The sequence below is a fragment of the Oncorhynchus masou genome, chromosome 29 (genome assembly GCF_036934945.1).
Source record: "Oncorhynchus masou masou isolate Uvic2021 chromosome 29, UVic_Omas_1.1, whole genome shotgun sequence".
NCBI classification, from domain to species: Eukaryota; Metazoa; Chordata; class Actinopteri; order Salmoniformes; family Salmonidae; genus Oncorhynchus; species Oncorhynchus masou.
The window spans coordinates 75,839,565-75,861,082 of record NC_088240.1 but is presented as its reverse complement, the minus strand read 5'-3'; the positions used below and the strand labels follow the sequence as shown (position 1 = coordinate 75,861,082).

General features: G+C 48.5%; 1 protein-coding gene across 1 annotated transcript in view; it reads left to right on the top strand.

The window, feature by feature from the left end:
* LOC135520564 (ETS domain-containing transcription factor ERF-like) overlaps nt 1-21,518 on the top strand; it is a 107,220-nt gene that overhangs the window by 80,360 nt on the left and 5,342 nt on the right. Inside the window, exons 3-5 of the mRNA XM_064946211.1 lie at nt 19,953-20,068; nt 20,255-20,503; nt 20,539-21,440. Coding sequence (XP_064802283.1) covers nt 19,953-20,068; nt 20,255-20,503; nt 20,539-21,440 — 1,267 coding nt within the window. The remainder of the gene's footprint in view (nt 1-19,952; nt 20,069-20,254; nt 20,504-20,538; nt 21,441-21,518) is intronic.

Genomic DNA, 21,518 nt, shown 5'->3' with positions numbered 1-21,518 from the left:
TACGGTATCATCCCCCAGGCGGCTCACTGCTTAGCCTGGATTCGTCACACACTCTGTCCTGATCTCCCTCACAACCACACATACTCACCGTAACACACAATTTACTCACTGATAACAACACAACAGACTTTGACATACACTTTGGACGAATCTGTACAGTCTAGAATAATACACAGGTGACACATTGCAATGCAATTGCTTCAATCAGGACAGAATAGGAGCCATAACCTGAGAGAACTGCACAGTTCAACAGCCAAGTATCTAACCTAACCAGTCACCCCTGACTGTTAGAATGGGCTGGCTTGTAGTATCTTGTATTTCTGACTTCACGAAACAGAGATTAGACTAAGCACTGATAAACCACACATAATCTGGAAGCAGTGAGAAGAGCGATGGGGTCGCCCTGTTTAGGGTGGGGGCTTACGTAAGGTCTCTACTGTGGTGTGATTAACATGGTGACTGTTGCAGATGGGGTCTGATGAGGACAGGCTGGTTTAACACACTAATTGCAAATCGCAGTTTGGAGGGGGGTGTTTTCCTTTTGTATTAATTCCTCATTGAATAAGTCCTTTTGGGTCATTATACATCTTAACGATGTGAGATCCACCTCCTTCCTTCTCCTCATTGCCTCTACCCTCCACTTCTTCCTTATTCTCTCCTCACACTACCTCACTCTTCTCTTCCTCTCATCCTCTCCTCACCCCTTCTCCACATTTCCTCTGGTTTCATCCTCCTTGTAGTCTATGGATAGTGTCCAGTCCTGTAGAGTCACAGTATTGGACCAGTATTGAAGCTTAGCTCACCAGTAAGTCCTTATTTATTTATATATACTCACATTACTGTTCAAAGTTTGGGGTCACTTAGAAATGTCTCCGCAGTACCCGCAGAACACCAGTCTCAACGTCAACAGTGAAGAGGCGACTCCAGGATGCTGGCCTTCTAGGCAGCTTTGCAAAGAAAAAGCCATATCGCAGACTGGCCAATAAAAAGGAAAAGATTAAGATGGGCAAAAGAACACAGACACAGGACAGAGGTACTCTGCCTAGAAGGCCAGCATCCCGGAGTCGTCTCTTCACTTTTGACGTTGAGACTGGTGTTTTGCGGGTACTGTTTAATGAAGCTGCCAGTTGAGGACTTGTGAGGCATCTGTTTCTCAAGCTAGACACTCTAATGTACTTCCTCTTGCTCAGTTGTGTACCGGGCCTCCCACTCCACTTTCTATTCTGGTTAGAGACAGTTTGCGCTGTTCTGTGAAGGGAGTGGTACACAGCGTTGTCCCAGATCTTCAGTTTCTTGGCAATTTCTCACATGGAATCACCTTCATTAATCAGAACAAGAATAGACTGACGAGTTTCAGAAGAAAGTTATTTGTTTCTGGCCATTTTGAGCCTGTAATCGAACCCACAATGCTGATGCTCCAGATACTCAACTGGTCTAAAGAAAGCCAGTTTTATTGCTTCTTTAATCAGTACAACAGTTTTCAGCTGTACTAACATAATTGCAAAATGGTTTTCTAATGATCTATTAGCCGTTTAAATTGATAAACTTAGATTAGCTAACACAATGTGCCAGGAGTGATGGTTGCTGATAATGGGCCTCTGTACGCCTATGTAGATATTCCATACAAAATCAGCCGTTTCCAGCTACCCTAGTCATTTACAACTTTAATAATGTCTACACTGTATTTCTGATAATTTTGATATTTTAATGCACAAAACATTTGCTTTTCTTTCAAAAACAAGACACTTCTAAGTGACCCCAAACTTTTGTGTGTAAAAGATGTATTTAGATATTTAGATATATATAGATAGTCTAGTAGTCTAGTGGTTAGAGTGTTGGACTGGTAACCGAAAGGTTGCAAGATTGTTGCAAGATCGAATCCCTGAGCTGACAAGGTACAAATCTGTCATCTGCCCCTGAACAAGGCAGTTAACCCACTGTTCCTGGGACGTCATTGAAAATAAGAATTTGTTCTTAACTGACTTGCCTAGTTTAATGAAGGTAAAACAAAATATTGTGTAATATATATACATATGGCTACGGTATATGTAACCTTACAACTTCAACTGTGTGTGTATGTATATATATTTACACACAAATACATTTAAACTCAGTTTTTCACCATTTCTGACATTTAATCCTTGTAAACATTCCCTGTCTTAGGTCAGTTAGGATCACCACTTTATTTTAAGATTGTGAAATGTCAGAATAATAGTAGAGAGAAATTTTATATTTCAGCTTTTATTTCTTCCATCATATTTCCAGTGGGTCAGAAGTTACCATATACTCAATTAGTATTTGGTAGCATTGCCTTTAAATTGTTTAACTTGGGTCAAATGTTTTGGGTAGCCTTGCACAAGCTTCCCACAATAAGTTGGGTGAATTTTGCCACATTCCACCTGACAAAGCTGGTGTAACTGAGTCAGGTTTGTAGACCTCCTTGCTCACACACACTTGTTCAGTTCTGCCCACAAATCTTTTATAGGATTGAGGTCAGGGCTTTGTGATGGCCACTCCAATACCTTGACTTTGTTGTCCTTAAGCCATAAGCCATTTTGCCACAACTTTGGAAGTATGCTTGGGGTCATTGTCCATTTGAAAGACTCATTTGCGACCAAGCTTTAACTTCCTGACTGATGTCTTGAGATGTTGCTTCAATGTATCCACATAATTTTCCATTCTCACGATGCCATCTATTTTGTGAAGTGCACCAGTCCCTCCTGCAACAAAGCACCCTCACAAAATGATGCTGCCACCCCATTCTTCACGGTTGGGATGGTGTTCTTCGGCTTGCAAGCCTCCCCCTTTATCCTCCCCTTTATTCTCCAACCATAACAATGGTCATTATGGCCAAACAACTTTTTGTTTCATCATACCAGAGGACATTTCTCCAAAAAGTACGATCTTTGTCGCCATGTGCAGTTGCAAACCGTAGTCTGGCTTTTTTATGGCAGTTTTGGAGCAGTGGCTTCTTCCTTTCTGAGTGGACTTTCAGGTTATGTCAATACAGGACTTGTTTTACTGTGGATATAGATACTTTTGTACCTGTTTCCTCCAGCTTTATCACAAGGTTCTTTGCTGCTGTTCTGGGATTGATTTGCACTTTTCGCACCAAAGTACGTTCACCTATAGGAGACAGAATGCGTCTCCTTCCTGAGCGGTATAATGCCTGTGTGGTCCCATGGTGTTAATACTTGTGTACTATTTTTTGTACAGATGAATGTGGTACCTTCAGGCATTTGGAAATTGCTCCCAAGGATGAACCAGATTTGTGGAGGTCTACCATTTCTTTTGTGAGGTCTTGGTTGATTTCTTTTGATTTCCCCATGATGTCAAGCAAAGAGGCACTGAGTTTGAAGGTAGGCCTTGAAATACATCCACAGGTACACCTCCAATTGACTCAAATTATGTCAATTAGCCTATCAGAAGCTTCTAAAGCCGTGACATCTTTTTCTGGAATTTTCCACGCTGTTTAAAGGTACAGTCAACTTAGTGTATGTATACTTCTGACCCACTGGAATTGTGATACAGTGAATTATAAGTGAAATAATCTGTCTGTAAACAAAAATGACTTGTGCCATGCACAAAGTAGATGTCTTAACCGACTTGCCAAAACTATAGTTTGTTAACTTCTTCACGCTACCTATCCTGTTAGCGGAATAATTGTCATCAACAACCGCTGAATTGCATAGCGCCACATTCAAATAATATTACTGAAAATATTTATATTCATGAAATCACAAGTGCAATATAGCAAAACACAGCTAAGCATTCTGTTAATCCACCTGTCGTGTCAGATTTTGAAAATATTCTTTACAGCGAAAGCAATCCAAGCGTTTGTGTAAGTTTATCGATCACTAGACAAAACATTATGAACACTTAGCATCAAAGTAGCTTGGTCACGAAAATCAGAAAAGCAATCAAATTAATCACTTACCTTTGATCTTCGGATGTTTTCAATCACGAGACTCCCAGTTACACAAATGTTCCTTTTGTTCCATAAAGATTATTTTTATATCCAAAATACCTGAGTTTGTTTGGCGCGTTATGTTCAGAAATCCACAAGCTCGAGCGGTCACGACAACGCAGACGAAAATTCCAAATAGTATCTGGAATGTCCACAGAAACATGTCAAACATTTTTTATAGTCAATCCTCAGGTTGTTTTTAAAATATATAATCGATAATATATCAACTGGCACTGTCTCTTTTTCAGTAGGAGAGGGATAGACAATGGCTGCCCCACTATGTTGCACAAGCAAAACTCATGCAAACACCTGAAGCGATGTTATCTTTCTCGCTCATTTTTAAAAATAAAAGCCTGAAACCATGTCTAAAGTTTGACACCTTGATGAAGCGATAGGAAAAGGAATCTGGTTGATATCCCTTTAAATGGAGCGAAGGCAGTCTATGGAGCATGGAGCTTTCAAAATATATTTGTTGATTTAGCAGATAAGACGCTCTTATTTCCAAGCCCTTGGTTTGATTTTCCTCATGTTTCGCCTGCTATATCAGTTCTGTTATACTCACAGACAATATTTTGACAGTTTTGGAAACTTTAGAGTGTTTTCTATCCTAATCTGTCAATTATATGCATATTCTAGCATATGGGCCTGAGAAATAGGCCATTTACTTTGGGAACTTTTATTTTTCCAAACATAAAAATAGTGCCCCCTAGCTGAAAGAGGTTAACAAGCAATTTGTGGAGTGGTTGAAAAATGAGTTTTAATGACTCCAACTTAAGTGTATGTAAACTTCCGACTTCAACTGTATGTATGTATATAGATAGATAGATAAATGTTGGACACCTACTCATTCCAGGGTTTTCTATATTTTTACAAATTATTTTCTACATTCATCGCAGCCTTCCTCCTCTTTCACTCCTTTCCCCTTTGTATCTTTCTCTCTCACCGTTTTCCCCCCTGTAGCGTGTCTCTCTCCCTCATATCTCTGACCTTATCTCACACACTTGTTTTTCTATCCTTGTGGGGACCTAAAATTGACCTATTTTCTCTAACCCTACCACCTAACCCTACTGACCTAAACCTAAACCTAATTGTAACCCTAAACCAAACCCCTAAGCTTAAAATAGCCTTTGTCCCTCTGGATAGAAGAACAAGACTGCTCACACACCACACACATACACCACACCCCACACACATACACACACACACACACGCGCGCGCGCGCACACACACACACACACACACACACACACACACACACACACACACACACACACACACCAACCACACACATACTCCACACACACACACACACACACACACCAACCACACACATACTCCACACACACACCACACACACACCATACACCACACCACACACCATACACCACACCACACACACACCACACACACACCACACCCCACACACACCCCACACACACACACCACACCCATACACACCACACACACCACACACACCCACACACACACACACACACACACACACACACACACACACACACACACACACACACACACACACACACACACACACACACACGGCCTAATCCTCACTGTGTGAGTGTGAATTTCCCAGTGGCTGTGGGAGCAGGAGACAGGAATGATGCAGGGAGTCACGTGTCCTCTTGGAGAGTCAACTCACAGGCATACTGGATTACAATATAATTCCTGATAAGGGGAAATCACCATGTGCACACTATACAGGAAGCTGTAAGATCATGGGCCTGGGTGATTGAAGTGCAGGGGCTTGAAAACATGCCTTTGAACTGTGTGCGAGAGAGTGTGTGTAAGTTAACTCCAGCTGAAGTCCTGGGTACCACACTAACTTTGGTCTCCAGATTTCTCCCATATGTGTGGAGCAAGGTGGCCCTCTCTGTCATGTGTTCCATATGGGGATGGTTGCTACAACGTGTGTTTTATTGGTCTTTAGTGCCAGCAATCCTCTTACCACATTACTATTGATGTGAATCTCGAGAGGGCTTGTTGTGGTAGCAGACGCATGGTGACAGACCCATGGCCTCACATACCGCTCGTGTGTGTGTGTGTGTGTGTGTGTGTGTGTGTGTGTGTGTTGGAATGGGACAAAGTGTCAAATGGAGATGATTTATTTATTGTGTGAATGAAATGTATGAACAGTACTCTATCAGAGATATTAATCACAGTGATAGAACGACTGGTTCACAGCACTTGGAGGTAAACTCATCCCATAGACATTATTGTGCTCTGTAGCCCCAGTGTGGATCCCCTCTCAACCCAGTGCTCAGAGAGAGAGAGAGAGAGAGAGAGAGAGAGGGGTGGAGAGGGAGAGTAGACAATGGCATCAGTGTACTGGTTGGAGTGCTATGGGAGTAAACCAAGATGGCAGTCGCACAGTGACGCCCTGGGTCTCTCTCTCTCTGGTCCCAGTACCATGTTGTGGTCTGGGCCTCTGATGGGGTCATGATGTTGACTGTTAGCAGCTCATACAGGTCAGAGGTCAGAGGTTCCATTCACCACAGCTGGTAAAGATTACCATCAGGCGCCGTAGGATACCCCTGCCCTGTCTCTCTCACACACCGACCGTGTTCACTCTGTGTGTGTTTGATTGAGCAGGACTGCTGTGACACCACTGTGACTAGGTCAGGAGTCCCGGCCTTACAACAGAGCCTATTGTATAGAGAGAACTAGGGAGAGGAGGGCGGGTGACTGTATGAGTTTGTGTTAAGTGTGTTGTACATTTATTGTCCTGTGTGTGTGTGTACACATTGTCCAGGATAGAATGATTCTTTTATTTGCTGTGCGGGCAGAATACACATGAGCCGCACACACCCAGAGTACACTTGACCACACGCTTGCGCCCACAGAGCATGTGACCGACCTAATCAGACTCCAGCTAGATCCTCATCTCCACACACACACACACACACACACACACACACACACACACACACACACACACACACACACACACACACACACACACACACACACACACTCACAGAGCATGTGACCAGCCTAACCAGACCCCCAGCCAGACCCTCATCATTACTTACACACACTACAGTTCAGTCATCCACTGGTCACACAAACCAAGTTTTCCAGTAATGTTCAGTCTCACGTGCATAAAGCCACACACCGGAGTGTAAGCAGCTGGTGTGACGAGAGGCAGAAAATGGAGGGCGTTGTAATCCTGACTTCCTGTTAGTCAGTGCCTAGTTACTGTCTGTGCCTGTCTGTGCCTGTCTGTGCCTGTCTGTGCCTGTCTGTGTGGAGAGAGAGGGAGCCAGAGAGCAGTTATGACAATAGATGGTGTGTGTATATGGAGAGCAGATATATGACAATAGATGGTGTGTATATGGAGAGGAGCTGTATGACAATAGATGGAGTGTGTGTGTATATGGAGAGCAGATGTATGACAATAGATGGTGTGTGTATAGAGAGAGCAGCTATATGACAATAGATGGTGTGTGTATAGAGAGAGCAGCTATATGACAATAGATGGTGTGTGTATGGAGAGAGCAGCTGTATGACAATAGATGGAGTGTGTGTGTATATGGAGAGCAGCTGTATGACAATAAATGCTGTGTGTATAGAGAGAACAGCTGTATGACAATAGATGGTGTGTGTATATGGAGAGCAGATATATGACAATAGATGGTGTGTGTATGGAGAGAGCAGCTGTATGACAATAGATGGTGTGTGTATATGGAGAGCAGATGTATGACAATAGATGGTGTGTGTATAGAGAGAGCAGCTGTATGACAATAGATGGTGTGTGTAGAGAGAGCAGTTCTATTACGATAGATGGTTTGTGTATGGAGAGAGCAGCTACAGTGGGGAGAACAAGTATTTGATACACTGCTGATTTTGCAGGTTTTTCTACTTACAAAGCATGTAGAGGTCTGTCATTTTTATCATAGGTACACTTCAACTGTGAGAGACAGAATCTAAAACAAAAATCCAGAAAATCACATTTTATGATTTTTAAGTAATTAATTTGCATTTTATACCTTTTATTTAACTAGGCAAGTCAGTTACATTTACATTACATTTAAGTCATTTGGCAGACGCTCTTATCCAGAGCGACTTACAAATTGGTGAATTCACCTTATGACATCCAGTGGAACAGCCACTTTACAATAGTGCATCTAAATCATTTAAGGGGGGGGTGAGAAGGATTACTTTATCCTATCCTAGGTATTCCTTAAAGAGGTGGGGTTTCAGGTGTCTCCGGAAGGTGGTGATTGACTCCGCTGTCCTGGCGTCGTGAGGGAGTTTGTTCCACCATTGGGGGGCCAGAGCAGCGAACAGTTTTGACTGGGCTGAGCGGGAACTGTACTTCCTCAGTGGTGGTGAGGCGAGCAGGCCAGAGGTGGATGAACGCAGTGCCCTTGCTTGGGTGTAGGGCCTGATCAGAGCCTGGAGGTACTGCGGTGCCGTTCCCCTCACAGCTCCGTAGGCAAGCACCATGGTCTTGTAGCGGATGCGAGCTTCAACTGGAAGCCAGTGGAGAGAGCGGAGGAGCGGGGTGACGTGAGAGAACTTGGGAAGGTTGAACACCAGACGGGCTGCGGCGTTCTGGATGAGTTGTAGGGGTTTAATGGCACAGGCAGGGAGCCCAGCCAACAGCGAGTTGCAGTAATCCAGACGGGAGATGACAAGTGCCTGGATTAGGACCTGCGTCGCTTCCTGTGTGAGGCAGGGTCGTACTCTGCGGATGTTGTAGAGCATGAACCTACAGGAACGGGCCACCGCCTTGATGTTAGTTGAGAACGACAGGGTGTTGTCCAGGATCACGCCAAGGTTCTTAGCGCTCTGGGAGGAGGACACAATGGAGTTGTCAACCGTGATGGCGAGATCATGGAACGGGCAGTCCTTCCCCGGGAGGAAGAGCAGCTCCGTCTTGCCGAGGTTCAGCTTGAGGTGGTGATCCGTCATCCACACTGATATGTCTGCCAGACATGCAGAGATGCGATTCGCCACCTACCTGGTCATCAGAAGGGGGAAAGGAGAAGATTAATTGTGTGTCGTCTGCATAGCAATGATAGGAGAGACCATGTGAGGTTATGACAGAGCCAAGTGACTTGGTGTATAGCGAGAATAGGAGAGGGCCTAGAACAGAGCCCTGGGGGACACCAGTGGTGAGAGCGCGTGGTGAGGAGACAGATTCTCGCCACGCCACCTGGTAGGAGCGACCTGTCAGGTAGGACGCAATCCAAGCGTGGGCCGCGCCGGAGATGCCCAACTCGGAGAGGGTGGAGAGGAGGATCTGATGGTTCACAGTATTGAAGGCAGCCGATAGGTCTAGAAGGATGAGAGCAGAGGAGAGAGAGTTAGCTTTAGCAGTGCGGAGCGCCTCCGTGATACAGAGAAGAGCAGTCTCAGTTGAATGACTAGTCTTGAAACCTGACTGATTTGGATCAAGAAGGTCATTCTGAGAGAGATAGCGGGAGAGCTGGCCAAGGACGGCATGGAGTTAAGAGCAGTTAAGAACACATTCTTAATTTCAATGACTGCCTAGGAACGGTGGGTTAACTGCCTCGTTCAGGGGCAGAACGACAGATTTTCACCTTGTCAGCTCGGGGCATCTAATCTTGCAACCTTGAAGTTAACTCGTCCAACGCAATAACGACCTGCCTCTCTCTCGTTGCACTCCACAAGGAGACTGCCTGTTACGCAAATGCAGTAAGCCAAGGTAAGTTGCTAGCTAGCATTAAACTTATCTTATAAAAAACAATCAATCATAATCACTAGATAACTACACATGGTTGATGATATTACTAGATATTATCTAGCGTGTCCTGCGTTGCATATAATCTGACTGAGCATACAAGTATCTAAGTATCTGACTGAGCGGTGGTAGGCAGAAGCAGGCGCGTAAATGTTCATTCAAACAGCACTTTTGTGCGTTTTGCCAGCAGCTCTTTGTTGTGTGTCAAGCATTGCGCTGTTTATGACTTCAAGCCTATCAACTCCCGAGATGAGGCTGGTGTAACCGATGTGAAATGGCTAGCTAGTTAGCGCACGCTAATAGCGTTTCAAACGTCACTCGCTCTGAGCCTGTGGTTGTTTCCCTTGCTCTGCATGGGTAACGCTGCTTCAAGTGTTGCTGTTGTCGATGTGTTCCTGGTTCGAGCCCAGTGTGGAGCGAGGAGAGGGACGGAAGCTATACTGTAACACTGGCAATACTAAAGTGCCTATAGGAACATTCAATAGTCAAAGGTTAATGAAATACAAATGGTATAGAGGGAAATAGTCCTATAATAACTACGACCTAAAACTTCTGACCTGGGAATATTGAAGACTCAGGTTAAAAGGAACCACCAGCTTTCATATGTTCTCATGTTCTGAGCAAGGAACTGAAACGTTAGCTTTCTTACATGGCACATATTGCACTTTTACTTTCTTCTCACTTTGTTTTTGCATTATTTAAACCAAATTGAACATGTTTCATTATTTATTTGAGGGTAAATTGATTTTATTGATGTATTATATTAATTTAAAATATGTGTTAATTCAGTATTGTTGTAATTGTCATTATTACCACAAAAAAAAAAACTGCCACTTAATCGGTGTCGGCTGATGGTGTGTGTGTGTGTAGAGAGAGCTGTTGTGGTACTCTGGCGAACAGATGACTCTGTATCCAGCAGCCATATTGCTTTGATTTTGACAGTATGAAGAGACTAGCTGTGTTCCAATAGACAGGGCAGCTATATGGCTAGAAAGATGGTTTGACCAGGGTTACTGTTAAGAGGATTCAAATATCCCCTACTTTCTCTTCCTCTCCTCTCATCTCTGATCCCTCTGTCCTCTCTCATCTCTGATCCCTCTGTCCTCTCTCCTCTCATCTCTGATCCCTCTGTCCTCTCATCTCTGATCCCTCTGTCCTCTCTCCATCAACTCTGGGAATTCCACAGCACTGTCTTGATGACATTTTCCAGGAAATGACCCATCCCTCTGTTCTCTCTCTCTCCTATCTCTCTCTTTGGTGTGTGCCTACTTCTCTGTTTTGTCTTATCAGCCAGTTTATTTGTTTGCAGGACAGGGATTACACCCACGATTACAATCTCACACACATACTGAATACACACAATCTCACACACATATTGTATACACACAATCTCACACACATATTGTATACACACAATCTCACACACATATTGTATACACACAATCTCACACACATATTGTATACACACAATCTCACACACATATTGTATACACACAATCTCACACACATATTGTATACACACAATCTCACACACATACAACAAATAGCACACCCATAAACCCATTGCATATTTTCCTGGAAATCTCTCACTAAGTTTAAATCCTCATGGTTATTGTTGCATCTGATTATGAGCTGATAAAGGTTTTTAGTTGTGTGTGTGTTCACCCTTGTGTGTGTGGAGTGTGTCAGGGTTGGGGGGGGGGGGCAGCTAAACACAGACCCTCAAAGAATCTTTCTTCTCTTTTGAAGTGAGTTCAAATGCTCTTCAAAGTGCTCCCTTACTCTGAATGAGAGAGGGAGGAAGAGAGGGAGGGGAGGAGTTGTGTAGGACCATGTGCCTCTCGTCTGTCAGAGATGGAGAGACATACTGCTGGGAGGCTGCCTGACCTAAACAATGTTTTCAACAGAGCAGACTTGTCCTGTCTCCCTCTCTGTCTCCATCGCCCCCAGGGAATGAGGGAGGGAAGAGAGGTAAAGTGGTAGATGATGTTAAAAGGGGAAGGATGGAAGAAGGGAATGCGATACAAAGGGAGGGGGAGAGAGAGAATCAGATCCAGTGTGATGGAGGGAGAGATGGGAAGGAAGGAGAGCGAATCAGATCCAGTGTGATGGAGGGAGGGGGAGAGAGAATCACATCCAGTGTGATGGAGGGAGGGGGAGAGAGGCAGGGAGAGATGGGAAGGAAGGAGAGAGAATCAGATCCAGTGTGATGGAGGGAGGGGGAGAGAGGGAGAGATGGGAAGGAAGGAGAGAGAATCAGATCCAGTGTGATGGAGGGAGGGGGAGAGAGAATCAGATCCAGTGTGATGGAGAGAGAGACGGAGGGAGGGAGAGATGGGAAGGAAGGAGAGAGGATCCAGTGTGATGGAGGGGGAGAGAGTGAGGGAGAGATGGGAAGGAAGGAGAGATAATCACATCCAGTGTGATGGAGGGGGAGAGATAATCACATCCAGTGTGATGGAGGGAGGGGGAGAGAGAATCAGATCCAGTGTGATGGAGGGAGGGGGAGAGAGAATCAGATCCAGTGTGATGGAGGGAGGGGGAGACAGAGAATCAGATCCAGTGTGATGGAGGGAGGTGGGGGAGAGAGAATCAGATCCAGTGTGATGGAGGGAGGGAGAGAGAGAGAATCAGATCCAGTGTGATGGAGAGAGAATCAGATCCAGTGTGATGGAGGGGGGGAGAGAGAGAATCAGATCCAGTGTGATGGAGGGAGGGGAGAGAGAATCAGATCCAGTGTGATGGAGGGAGGGGGAGACAGAGAATCAGATCCAGTGTGATGGAGGGAGGTGGGGGATAGAGAATCAGATCCAGTGTGATGGAGGGAGGGAGAGAGAGAGAATCAGATCCAGTGTGACGGAGAGAGAATCAGATCCAGTGTGATGGAGGGAGGGGGAGAGAGAATCAGATCCAGTGTGATGGAGGGAGGGGGAGAGAGAGAATCAGATCCAGTGTGATGGAGGGAGGGGGAGAGAATCAGATCCAGTGTGATGGAGGGAGGGGGAGAGAGAGAATCAGATCCAGTGTGATGGAGGGAGGGGGAGAGAATCAGATCCAGTGTGATGGAGGGAGGGGGAGAGAGAGAATCAGATCCAGTGTGATGGAGGGAGGGAGAGAGAGAGAATCAGATCCAGTGTGATGGAGAGAGAATCAGATCCAGTGTGATGGAGGGAGGGGAGAGAGAGAGAATCAGATCCAGTGTGATGGAGGGAGGGGGAGAGAGAATCAGATCCAGTGTGATGGAGGGAGGGGGAGACAGAGAATCAGATCCAGTGTGATGGAGGGAGGTGGGGGATAGAGAATCAGATCCAGTGTGATGGAGGGAGGGAGAGAGAGAGAATCAGATCCAGTGTGATGGAGAGAGAATCAGATCCAGTGTGATGGAGGGAGGGGGAGAGAGAGAATCAGATCCAGTGTGATGGAGGGAGGGGGAGAGAGAGAGAATCAGATCCAGTGTGATGGAGGGAGGGGGAGAGAGAATCAGATCCAGTGTGATGGAGGGAGGGGGAGAGGGAGTGGAGGAGATGTGTAGGACCATGTGCCTCTCATCTGTCAGCGATGGAGAGACATACTGCTGGGAGGCTGCCTGACCTAAACAATGTTTTCAACAGAGCAGACTTGTCCTGTCTCCCTCTCTGTCTCCATCGCCCCCAGGGAATGAGGGAGGGAAGAGAGGTAAAGTGGTAGATGATGTTAAAAGGGGAAGGATGGAAGAAGGGAATGCGATACAAAGGGAGGGGGAGAGAGAGAATCAGATCCAGTGTGATGGAGGGAGAGATGGGAAGGAAGGAGAGAATTAGATCCAGTGTGATGGAGGGAGGGGGAGAGAGAATCACATCCAGTGTGATGGAGGGAGGGGGAGAGAGAATCACATCCAGTGTGATGGAGAGAGAGAGGGAGGGAGGGAGAGATGGGAAGGAAGGAGAGAGAATCTTATCCAGTGTGATAGATGGAGAGAGAGATGGGAGGGAAGGAGAGAGAATCAGATCCAGTGTGATGGAGGGAGGGAGGGAGAGGTGGGAAGGAAGGAGAGAGAATCAGATCCAGTGTGATGGAGGGAGGGGGAGAGAGAATCACATCCAGTGTGATGGAGAGAGGGAGGGAGAGATGGGAAGGAAGGAGAGAGAATCAGATCCAGTGTGATGGAGGGAGGGGGAGAGAGAATCACATCCAGTGTGATGGAGAGAGGGAGGGAGAGATGGGAAGGAAGGAGAGAGAATCAGATCCAGTGTGATGGAGAGAGGGAGGGAGAGATGGGAAGGAAGGAGAGAGAATCAGATCCAGTGTGATGGAGGGAGGGGGAGAGAGAATCACATCCAGTGTGATGGAGGGAGAGAATCAGATCCAGTGTGATGGAGAGAGGGAGGGAGGGAGAGATGGGAAGGAAGGAGAGAGAATCCGATCCAGTGTGATGGATGGAGGGAGAGTGAGGGAGAGATGGGAAGGAAGGAGAGAGAATCAGATCCAGTGTGATGGAGGGAGGGGGAGAGAGAATCAGATCCAGTGTGATGGAGAGAGAGAGGGAGGGAGGGAGAGATGGGAAGGAAGGAGAGAGAATCCGATCCAGTGTAATGGATGGAGGGAGAGGGAGGGAGAGATGGGAAGGAAGGAAGGAGAGAGAATCAGATCCAGTGTGATGGAGGGGGAGAGATAATCAGATCCAGTGTGATGGAGGGAGGGGGAGGGAGAGAATCAGATCCAGTGTGATGGAGGGAGGGGGAGAGAGAATCAGATCCAGTGTGATGGAGGGAGGGGGAGACAGAGAATCAGATCCAGTGTGATGGAGGGAGGAGAGAGAGAATCAGATCCAGTGTGATGGAGGGAGGGGGAGAGAGAGAATCAGATCCAGTGTGATGGAGGGAGGGGGAGAGAGAGAATCAGATCCAGTGTGATGGAGGGAGGGGGAGAGAGAGAATCAGATCCAGTGTGATGGAGGGAGGGGGAGAGAGAGAGAATCAGATCCAGTGTGATGGAGGGAGGGGGAGAGAGAGAATCAGATCCAGTGTGATGGAGGGAGGGGGAGAGAGAGAATCAGATCCAGTGTGATGGAGGGAGGGGGAGAGAGAGAATCAGATCCTTTGTGATGGAGGGAGGGGGAGAGAATCCGATCCAGTGTAATGGATGGAGGGAGAGGGAGGGAGAGATGGGAAGGAAGGAAGGAGAGAGAATCAGATCCAGTGTGATGGAGGGGGAGAGATAATCAGATCCAGTGTGATGGAGGGGGAGAGATAATCAGATCCAGTGTGATGGAGGGAGGGGGAGGGAGAGAATCAGATCCAGTGTGATGGAGGGAGGGGGAGAGAGAATCAGATCCAGTGTGATGGAGGGAGGGGAGACAGAGAATCAGATCCAGTGTGATGGAGGGAGGGGAGAGAGAGAATCAGATCCAGTGTGATGGAGGGAGGGGGAGAGAGAGAATCAGATCCAGTGTGATGGAGGGAGGGGGAGAGAGAGAATCAGATCCAGTGTGATGGAGGGAGGGGGAGAGAGAGAATCAGATCCAGTGTGATGGAGGGAGGGGGAGAGAGAGAATCAGATCCAGTGTGATGGAGGGAGGGGGAGAGAGAGAATCAGATCCAGTGTGATGGAGGGAGGGGGGAGAGAGAGAATCAGATCCAGTGTGATGGAGGGAGGGGGAGAGAGAGAATCTGATCCAGTGTGATGGAGAGAGAATCAGATCCAGTGTGATGGAGGGAGGGGGAGAGAGAGAATCAGATCCAGTGTGATGGAGGGAGGGGGAGAGAGAGAATCAGATCCAGTGTGATGGAGGGAGGGGGAGAGAGAGAATCAGATCCAGTGTGATGGAGGGAGGGGGAGAGAGAGAATCAGATCCAGTGTGATGGAGGGAGGGGGAGAGAGAGAATCAGATCCAGTGTGATGGAGGGAGAGAGAGAGAATCAGATCCAGTGTGATGGAGGGAGGGGGAGAGAGAGAATCAGATCCAGTGTGATGGAGGGAGGGGGAGAGAGAATCAGATCCAGTGTGATGGAGGGAGGGGGAGAGAGAGAATCAGATCCAGTGTGATGGAGGGGGGGAGAGAGAGAATCAGATCCAGTGTGATGGAGGGGGGGGGGAGAGAGAATCAGATCCAGTGTGATGGAGAGAGAGAATCAGATCTGGAGGGATGGAGGGATGGGGGACGACAGAAAAAGAGCTACAGTCTGCCTCCATACACAGACACCACAAGTCTTAGCATAATAAGAGTGGGAGGCTCCAGGTAAAATAACAGCCGTAGTAGATAACAACAGCTACTCTGGCTGACTGACTGGCGGACTGTCCCAGACCCATGCAGTCAGTCACCAGTAGTGGAACACCACTCGTCGTACTGCATTGCCAGCAGTCCTAACCTCTTATCTCTCTCTCCTCTCCTCTTAACACGCCAGCTACAGACAGTACAGCTAGCTGTCAGTCCACTACACATCTCCTCTATATGCTGACCTAAGCAGCTAGAAAACCATCCTTTCACACCCTTTAGTGGACTGACTGGAAGGGGATCCAGAGAGCAAGGGCACACACACACACACACACACACACACACACACACACACACACACACACACACACACACACACACACACACACACACACACACACACACACACACAGTCAGTTAGTCAGAGTGGTGTTAGGTTGGTGAGGGGCTGTGGGGTTGGTCAGAGCAGCTTTAGGTTGGTGAGGGGCTGTGGGGTTAGTCAGAGCAGCGTTAGGTTGGTGAGGGGCTGTGGGGTTGGTCAGAGCAGCTTTAGGTTGGTGAGGGGCTGTGGGGTTGGTCAGAGCAGCTTTAGGTTGGTGAGGGACTGTGGGGTTAGTCAGAACAGTGTTAGGTTGGTGATGGGCTGTGGTGTTAGTCAGAGTGGTGTTAGGTTGGTGAGGGGCTGTGGGGTTAGTCAGAGCGGCGTTAGGTTGGTGAGGGGCTGTGGGGTTAGTCAGAGCGGCGTTAGGTTGGTGAGGGGCTGTGGGGTTAGTCAGAGCAGTGTTAGGTTGGTGAGGGGCTGTGGGGTTAGTCAGAGCGGTGATAGGTTGGTGAGGGGCTGTGGGGTTAGTCAGAGCGGTGTTAGGTTGGTGAGGGGCTGTGGGGTTAGTCAGAGCGGTGTTTGGTTGGTGAGGGGCTGTGGGGTTAGTCAGAGCGGTGTTAGGTTGGTAAGGGGCTGTGGGGTTAGTCAGAGCGGTGTTAGGTTGGTGAGGGGCTGTGGGGTTAGTCAGAGCGGTGTTAGGTTGGTGAGGGGCTGTGGGGTTAGTCAGAGCGGTGTTTGGTTGGTGAGGGGCTGTGGTGTTAGTCAGAGCGGTGTTTGGTTGGTGAGGGGCTGTGGGGTTAGTCAGAGCGGTGTTTGGTTGGTGAGGGGCTGTGGGGTTAGTCAGAGCGGTGTTAGGTTGGTGAGGGGCTGTGGGGTTAGTCAGAGCGGTGTTAGGTTGGTGAGGGGCTGTGGGGTTAGTCAGAGCGGTGTTAGGTTGGTGAGGGGCTGTGGGGTTAGTCAGAGCGGTGTTTGGTTGGTGAGGGGCTGTGGGGTTAGTCAGAGCGGTGTTTGGTTGGTGAGGGGCTGTGGGGTTAGTCAGAGCGGTGTTTGGTTGGTGAGGGGCTGTGGGGTTAGTCAGAGCGGTGTTAGGTTGGTGAGGGGCTGTGGGGTTAGTCAGAGCGGTGTTAGGTTGGTGAGGGGCTGTGGGGTTAGTCAGAGCGGTGTTTGGTTGGTGAGGGGCTGTGGGGTTAGTCAGAGCGGTGTTTGGTTGGTGAGGGGCTGTGGGGTTAGTCAGAGCGGTGTTTGGTTGGTGAGGGGCTGTGGGGTTAGTCAGAGCGGTGTTTGGTTGGTGAGGGGCTGTGGGGTTAGTCAGAGCGGTGTTAGGTTGGTGAGGGGCTGTGGGGTTAGTCAGAGCGGTGTTAGGTTGGTGAGGGGCTGTGGGGTTAGTCAGAGCGGTGTTAGGTTGGTGAGGGGCTGTGAGGTTAGTCAGAGCGGTGTTAGGTTGGTGAGGGGCTGTGGGGTTAGTCAGAGCGGTGTTAGGTTGGTGAGGGGCTGTGAGGTTAGTCAGAGCGGTGTTAGGTTGGTGAGGGGCTGTGGGGTTAGTCAGAGCAGTGTTAGGTTGGTGAGGGGCTGTGAGGTTAGTCAGAGCGGTGTTAGGTTGGTGAGGGGCTGTGAGGTTAGTCAGAGCAGTGTTAGGTTGGTGAGGGGCTGTGAGGTTAGTCAGAGCGGTGTTAGGTTGGTGAGGGGCTGTGAGGTTAGTCAGAGCAGTGTTAGGTTGGTGAGGGGCTGTGGGGTTAGTCAGAGCAGTGTTAGGTTGGTGAGGGGCTGTGAGGTTAGTCAGAGCGGTGTTAGGTTGGTGAGGGGCTGTGAGGTTAGTCAGAGCAGTGTTAGGTTGGTGAGGGGCTGTGGGGTTAGTCAGAGCGGTGTTAGGTTGGTGAGGGGCTGTGAGGTTAGTCAGAGCGGTGTTAGGTTGGTGAGGGGCTGTGGGGTTAGTCAGAGCAGTGTTAGGTTGGTGAGGGGGGCTGTGGGCTTATAAAGGGCTGTGAGATGGAAGAAGAAAAAGGAAAGATGTTGTATAACAGGACAAAGGTTAATATAGATGGAGACTTACAGGCACCTGGCAGCCTGCCATGGGAGAGTGAGAGAGAATGGCCATTACATAAACAGATCAAGCATGGGTGTACTATTGGTGGGTTTAGATGAATGGTACATAAAGAGATGGACTCGGGCTAACAGAGGGACAGGGAAGTGTGATTATTGGTGGGTTTAGTTGAATGGTACATAAAGAGATGGACTCGGGCTAACAGAGGGACAGGGGAGTGTGATTATTGGTGGGTTTAGATTAATGGTACATAAAGAGATGGACTCGGGCTAACAGAGGGACAGGGAAGTGTGATTATTGGTGGGTTTAGTTGAATGGTACATAAAGAGATGGACTCGGGCTAACAGAGGGACAGGGGAGTGTGATTATTGGTGGGTTTAGATGAATGGTACATAAAGAGATGGACTAGGGATAACAGAGGGACAGGGGAGTGTGATTATTGGTGGGTTTAGATGAATGGTACATAAAGAGATGGACGAGGGCTAACAGAGGGACAGGGGAGTGTGATTATTGGTGGGTTTAGATGAATGGTACATAAAGAGATGGACTAGGGATAACAGAGGGACAGGGGAGTGTGATTATTGGTGGGTTTAGATGAATGGTACATAAAGAGATGGACGAGGGCTAACAGAGGGACAGGGGAGTGTGATTATTGGTGGGTTTAGATGAATGGTACATAAAGAGATGGACGAGGGCTAACAGAGGGACAGGGGAGTGTGTGACCAGTTGGTCTAGAAAAGCCCTACTGTGCCTCTGATTTGGTCAGATGCCGATAAATAAAAACACACACACACACACACACACACACACACACACACACACACACACCATCTCTCCTGGCTGCTTTGAGTGGACGTCACACAATACTGGTTAATAAGACCATTCACTAGCTGTGCATGGAGGGACATGACAGACCTGGGTTTATTGAAAATAAATAATTTCCCGGGGGGGGGGGTACCATTTGAAGAGTTCCTGTATGACTGTGTGTGGTACCATTTGAAGAGTTCCTGTATGACTGTGTGTGGTACCATTTGAAGAGTTCCTGTATGACTGTGTGTGGTACCATTTGAAGAGTTCCTGTATGACTGTGTGTGGTACCATTTGAAGAGTTCCTGTGTGACTGTGTGTGGTACCATTTGAAGAGTTCCTGTATGACTGTGTGTGGTACCATTTGAAGAGTTCCTGTGTGACTGTGTGTGGTACCATTTGAAGAGTTCCTGTGTGACTGTGTGTGGTACTATTTGAAGAGTTCCTGTATGACTGTGAGTGGTACCATTTGAAGAGTTCCTGTGTGACTGTGTGTGGTACTATTTGAAGAGTTCCTGTGTGACTGTGTGTGGTACCATTTGAAGAGTTCCTGTGTGACTGTGTGTGGTACCATTTGAAGAGTTCCTGTATGACTGTGTGTGGTACCATTTGAAGAGTTCCTGTATGACTGTGTGTGGTACCATTTGAAGAGTTCCCGTGTGACTGTGTGTGGTACCATTTGAAGAGTTCCCGTGTGACTGTGTGTGGTACCATTTGAAGAGTTCCTGTATGACTGTGTGTGGTACCATTTGAAGAGTTCCTGTGTGACTGTGTGTGGTACCATTTGAAGAGTTCCTGCGTGACTGTGTGTGTTGACATTGAGAAGCATGCTACAGGTAGTAATGAGACCTAAAGGTCTGTGTGTGACCCCATATTGGTCTGTTTCCCCACCAGGTATTACTACAACAAGAGAATCCTCCACAAGACCAAAGGGAAGAGGTTCACCTACAAGTTCAACTTCAACAAACTGGTCCTGGTCAACTACCCTTTCATAGACATGGGCTCCACAGGTATCGCTCACTGTGTGTGGGTGTTGTGTTGTGTGTGTGTGTGTGTGTGTGTGTGTCACAGACATCACTAAATCCTTAAACACTGACTGTGCTAATCCATATCATTACTTAGTGTATATTACTCCCCTCATCATTGCATCTCTCCGTTCTCCTCCTCTCTTCCCTCTCTCTCCTGTTCTCTAACAGGTAGTGGTGTTCCTCAGAGTGCCCCACCATTGCCTTCCGCAGCCGGAACTCATTTCCGCTTCCCACCCTCCACGCCATCTGACATGCTTTCACCCAATGAGGACCTGCGTAGCCCCGGGGGCGTGTTCAGCGCCGTGGCTCGGCGCATGGCGCGCGGCTCGGTCAGCGACTGCAGCGATGGGACCTCCGTCAACTCTGAGATCGAGGACGGCAACGGGGGAGGAGGGGAGGAGAGGGGGGAGAGAGAGGGCTGAGTGGGGGTGGGGGAGGAGTAGGAGGTCCAGGGGGGGGCGGGGGAGTAGTAGGAGGTCCAGGGGGAGGAGGGTACAGGAGTATGATCCACCCCCGTATGTCCCATGAGTCTCTGTTTAGGATGTATGGTGGAGCAGGGAACCCCAACGCCCACCCAGGCTCCCGCGGCCCCCTGGGACACAGGGTCCACCCCGACAACCTGTCCCCCTTCCCCGTGTCCCCCCTGCCTGGCCCTGGGGGTGCAGGGCTCTTAGCCCCACCTCTGTCCCCAGCCCTGTCCTTGACCCCCTCCTCCCACCTGCCCTACACCCCGTCCCCCTCCCTCTCCCCCATGCTGGGCTCCCACTTCTCCTTCAACCCTGAGGAAATGAAGCGTTACCTGCAGGCCCACCACCAGAGTGTTTACAACTACCATCTCAGCCCCAGAGCCTTCCTCCACTACCCCAACGTCATCATTCCCCAGCCACACCGCCTCGCCCAAGACAAGAGAGAACTGGGCGAGAGGGGAGGAGCAGAGAGAGGAGGAGAACGCTCAGGTCTGAATAGTCATCGACACCCATCACCCCTGTCCCAATCCCACTCTCCTCACCCGCACTCAGCCCTACCCCACCCGCACTCAGCCCACCCTCACTCGGCCCATTCCCACCCCCACCCCATCCACCACCCACTGCACCTGGGTGAGGAGCCGCCTCACCTCTCGCCCTTCAAGTTCAAGCTGCAGCCTCCTCCATTGGGTCGGAAGCAGAGGGACGGTAGCCAGAACCACCACCCCAGGCAGAGCTCACTGTCCTCGGGCTCAGGGTCCCTGTCGTCCTCCGGTCTGGGGTCCTCCCTGTCCTTCGGCAGTGACCTGAGCTCAGCCGGCGGGTCAGGACTCATCTCCAACTCCTCCTCCACCGGCTCCCTCAACAGCACCGGGCTGCCCAAGATCAAGGTGAGACCCACAAGGGAACATAGTCACTTTGAACTGTTTGACTGTATGTGTTGAGGATCCTGATGGCTAAACGTTTGT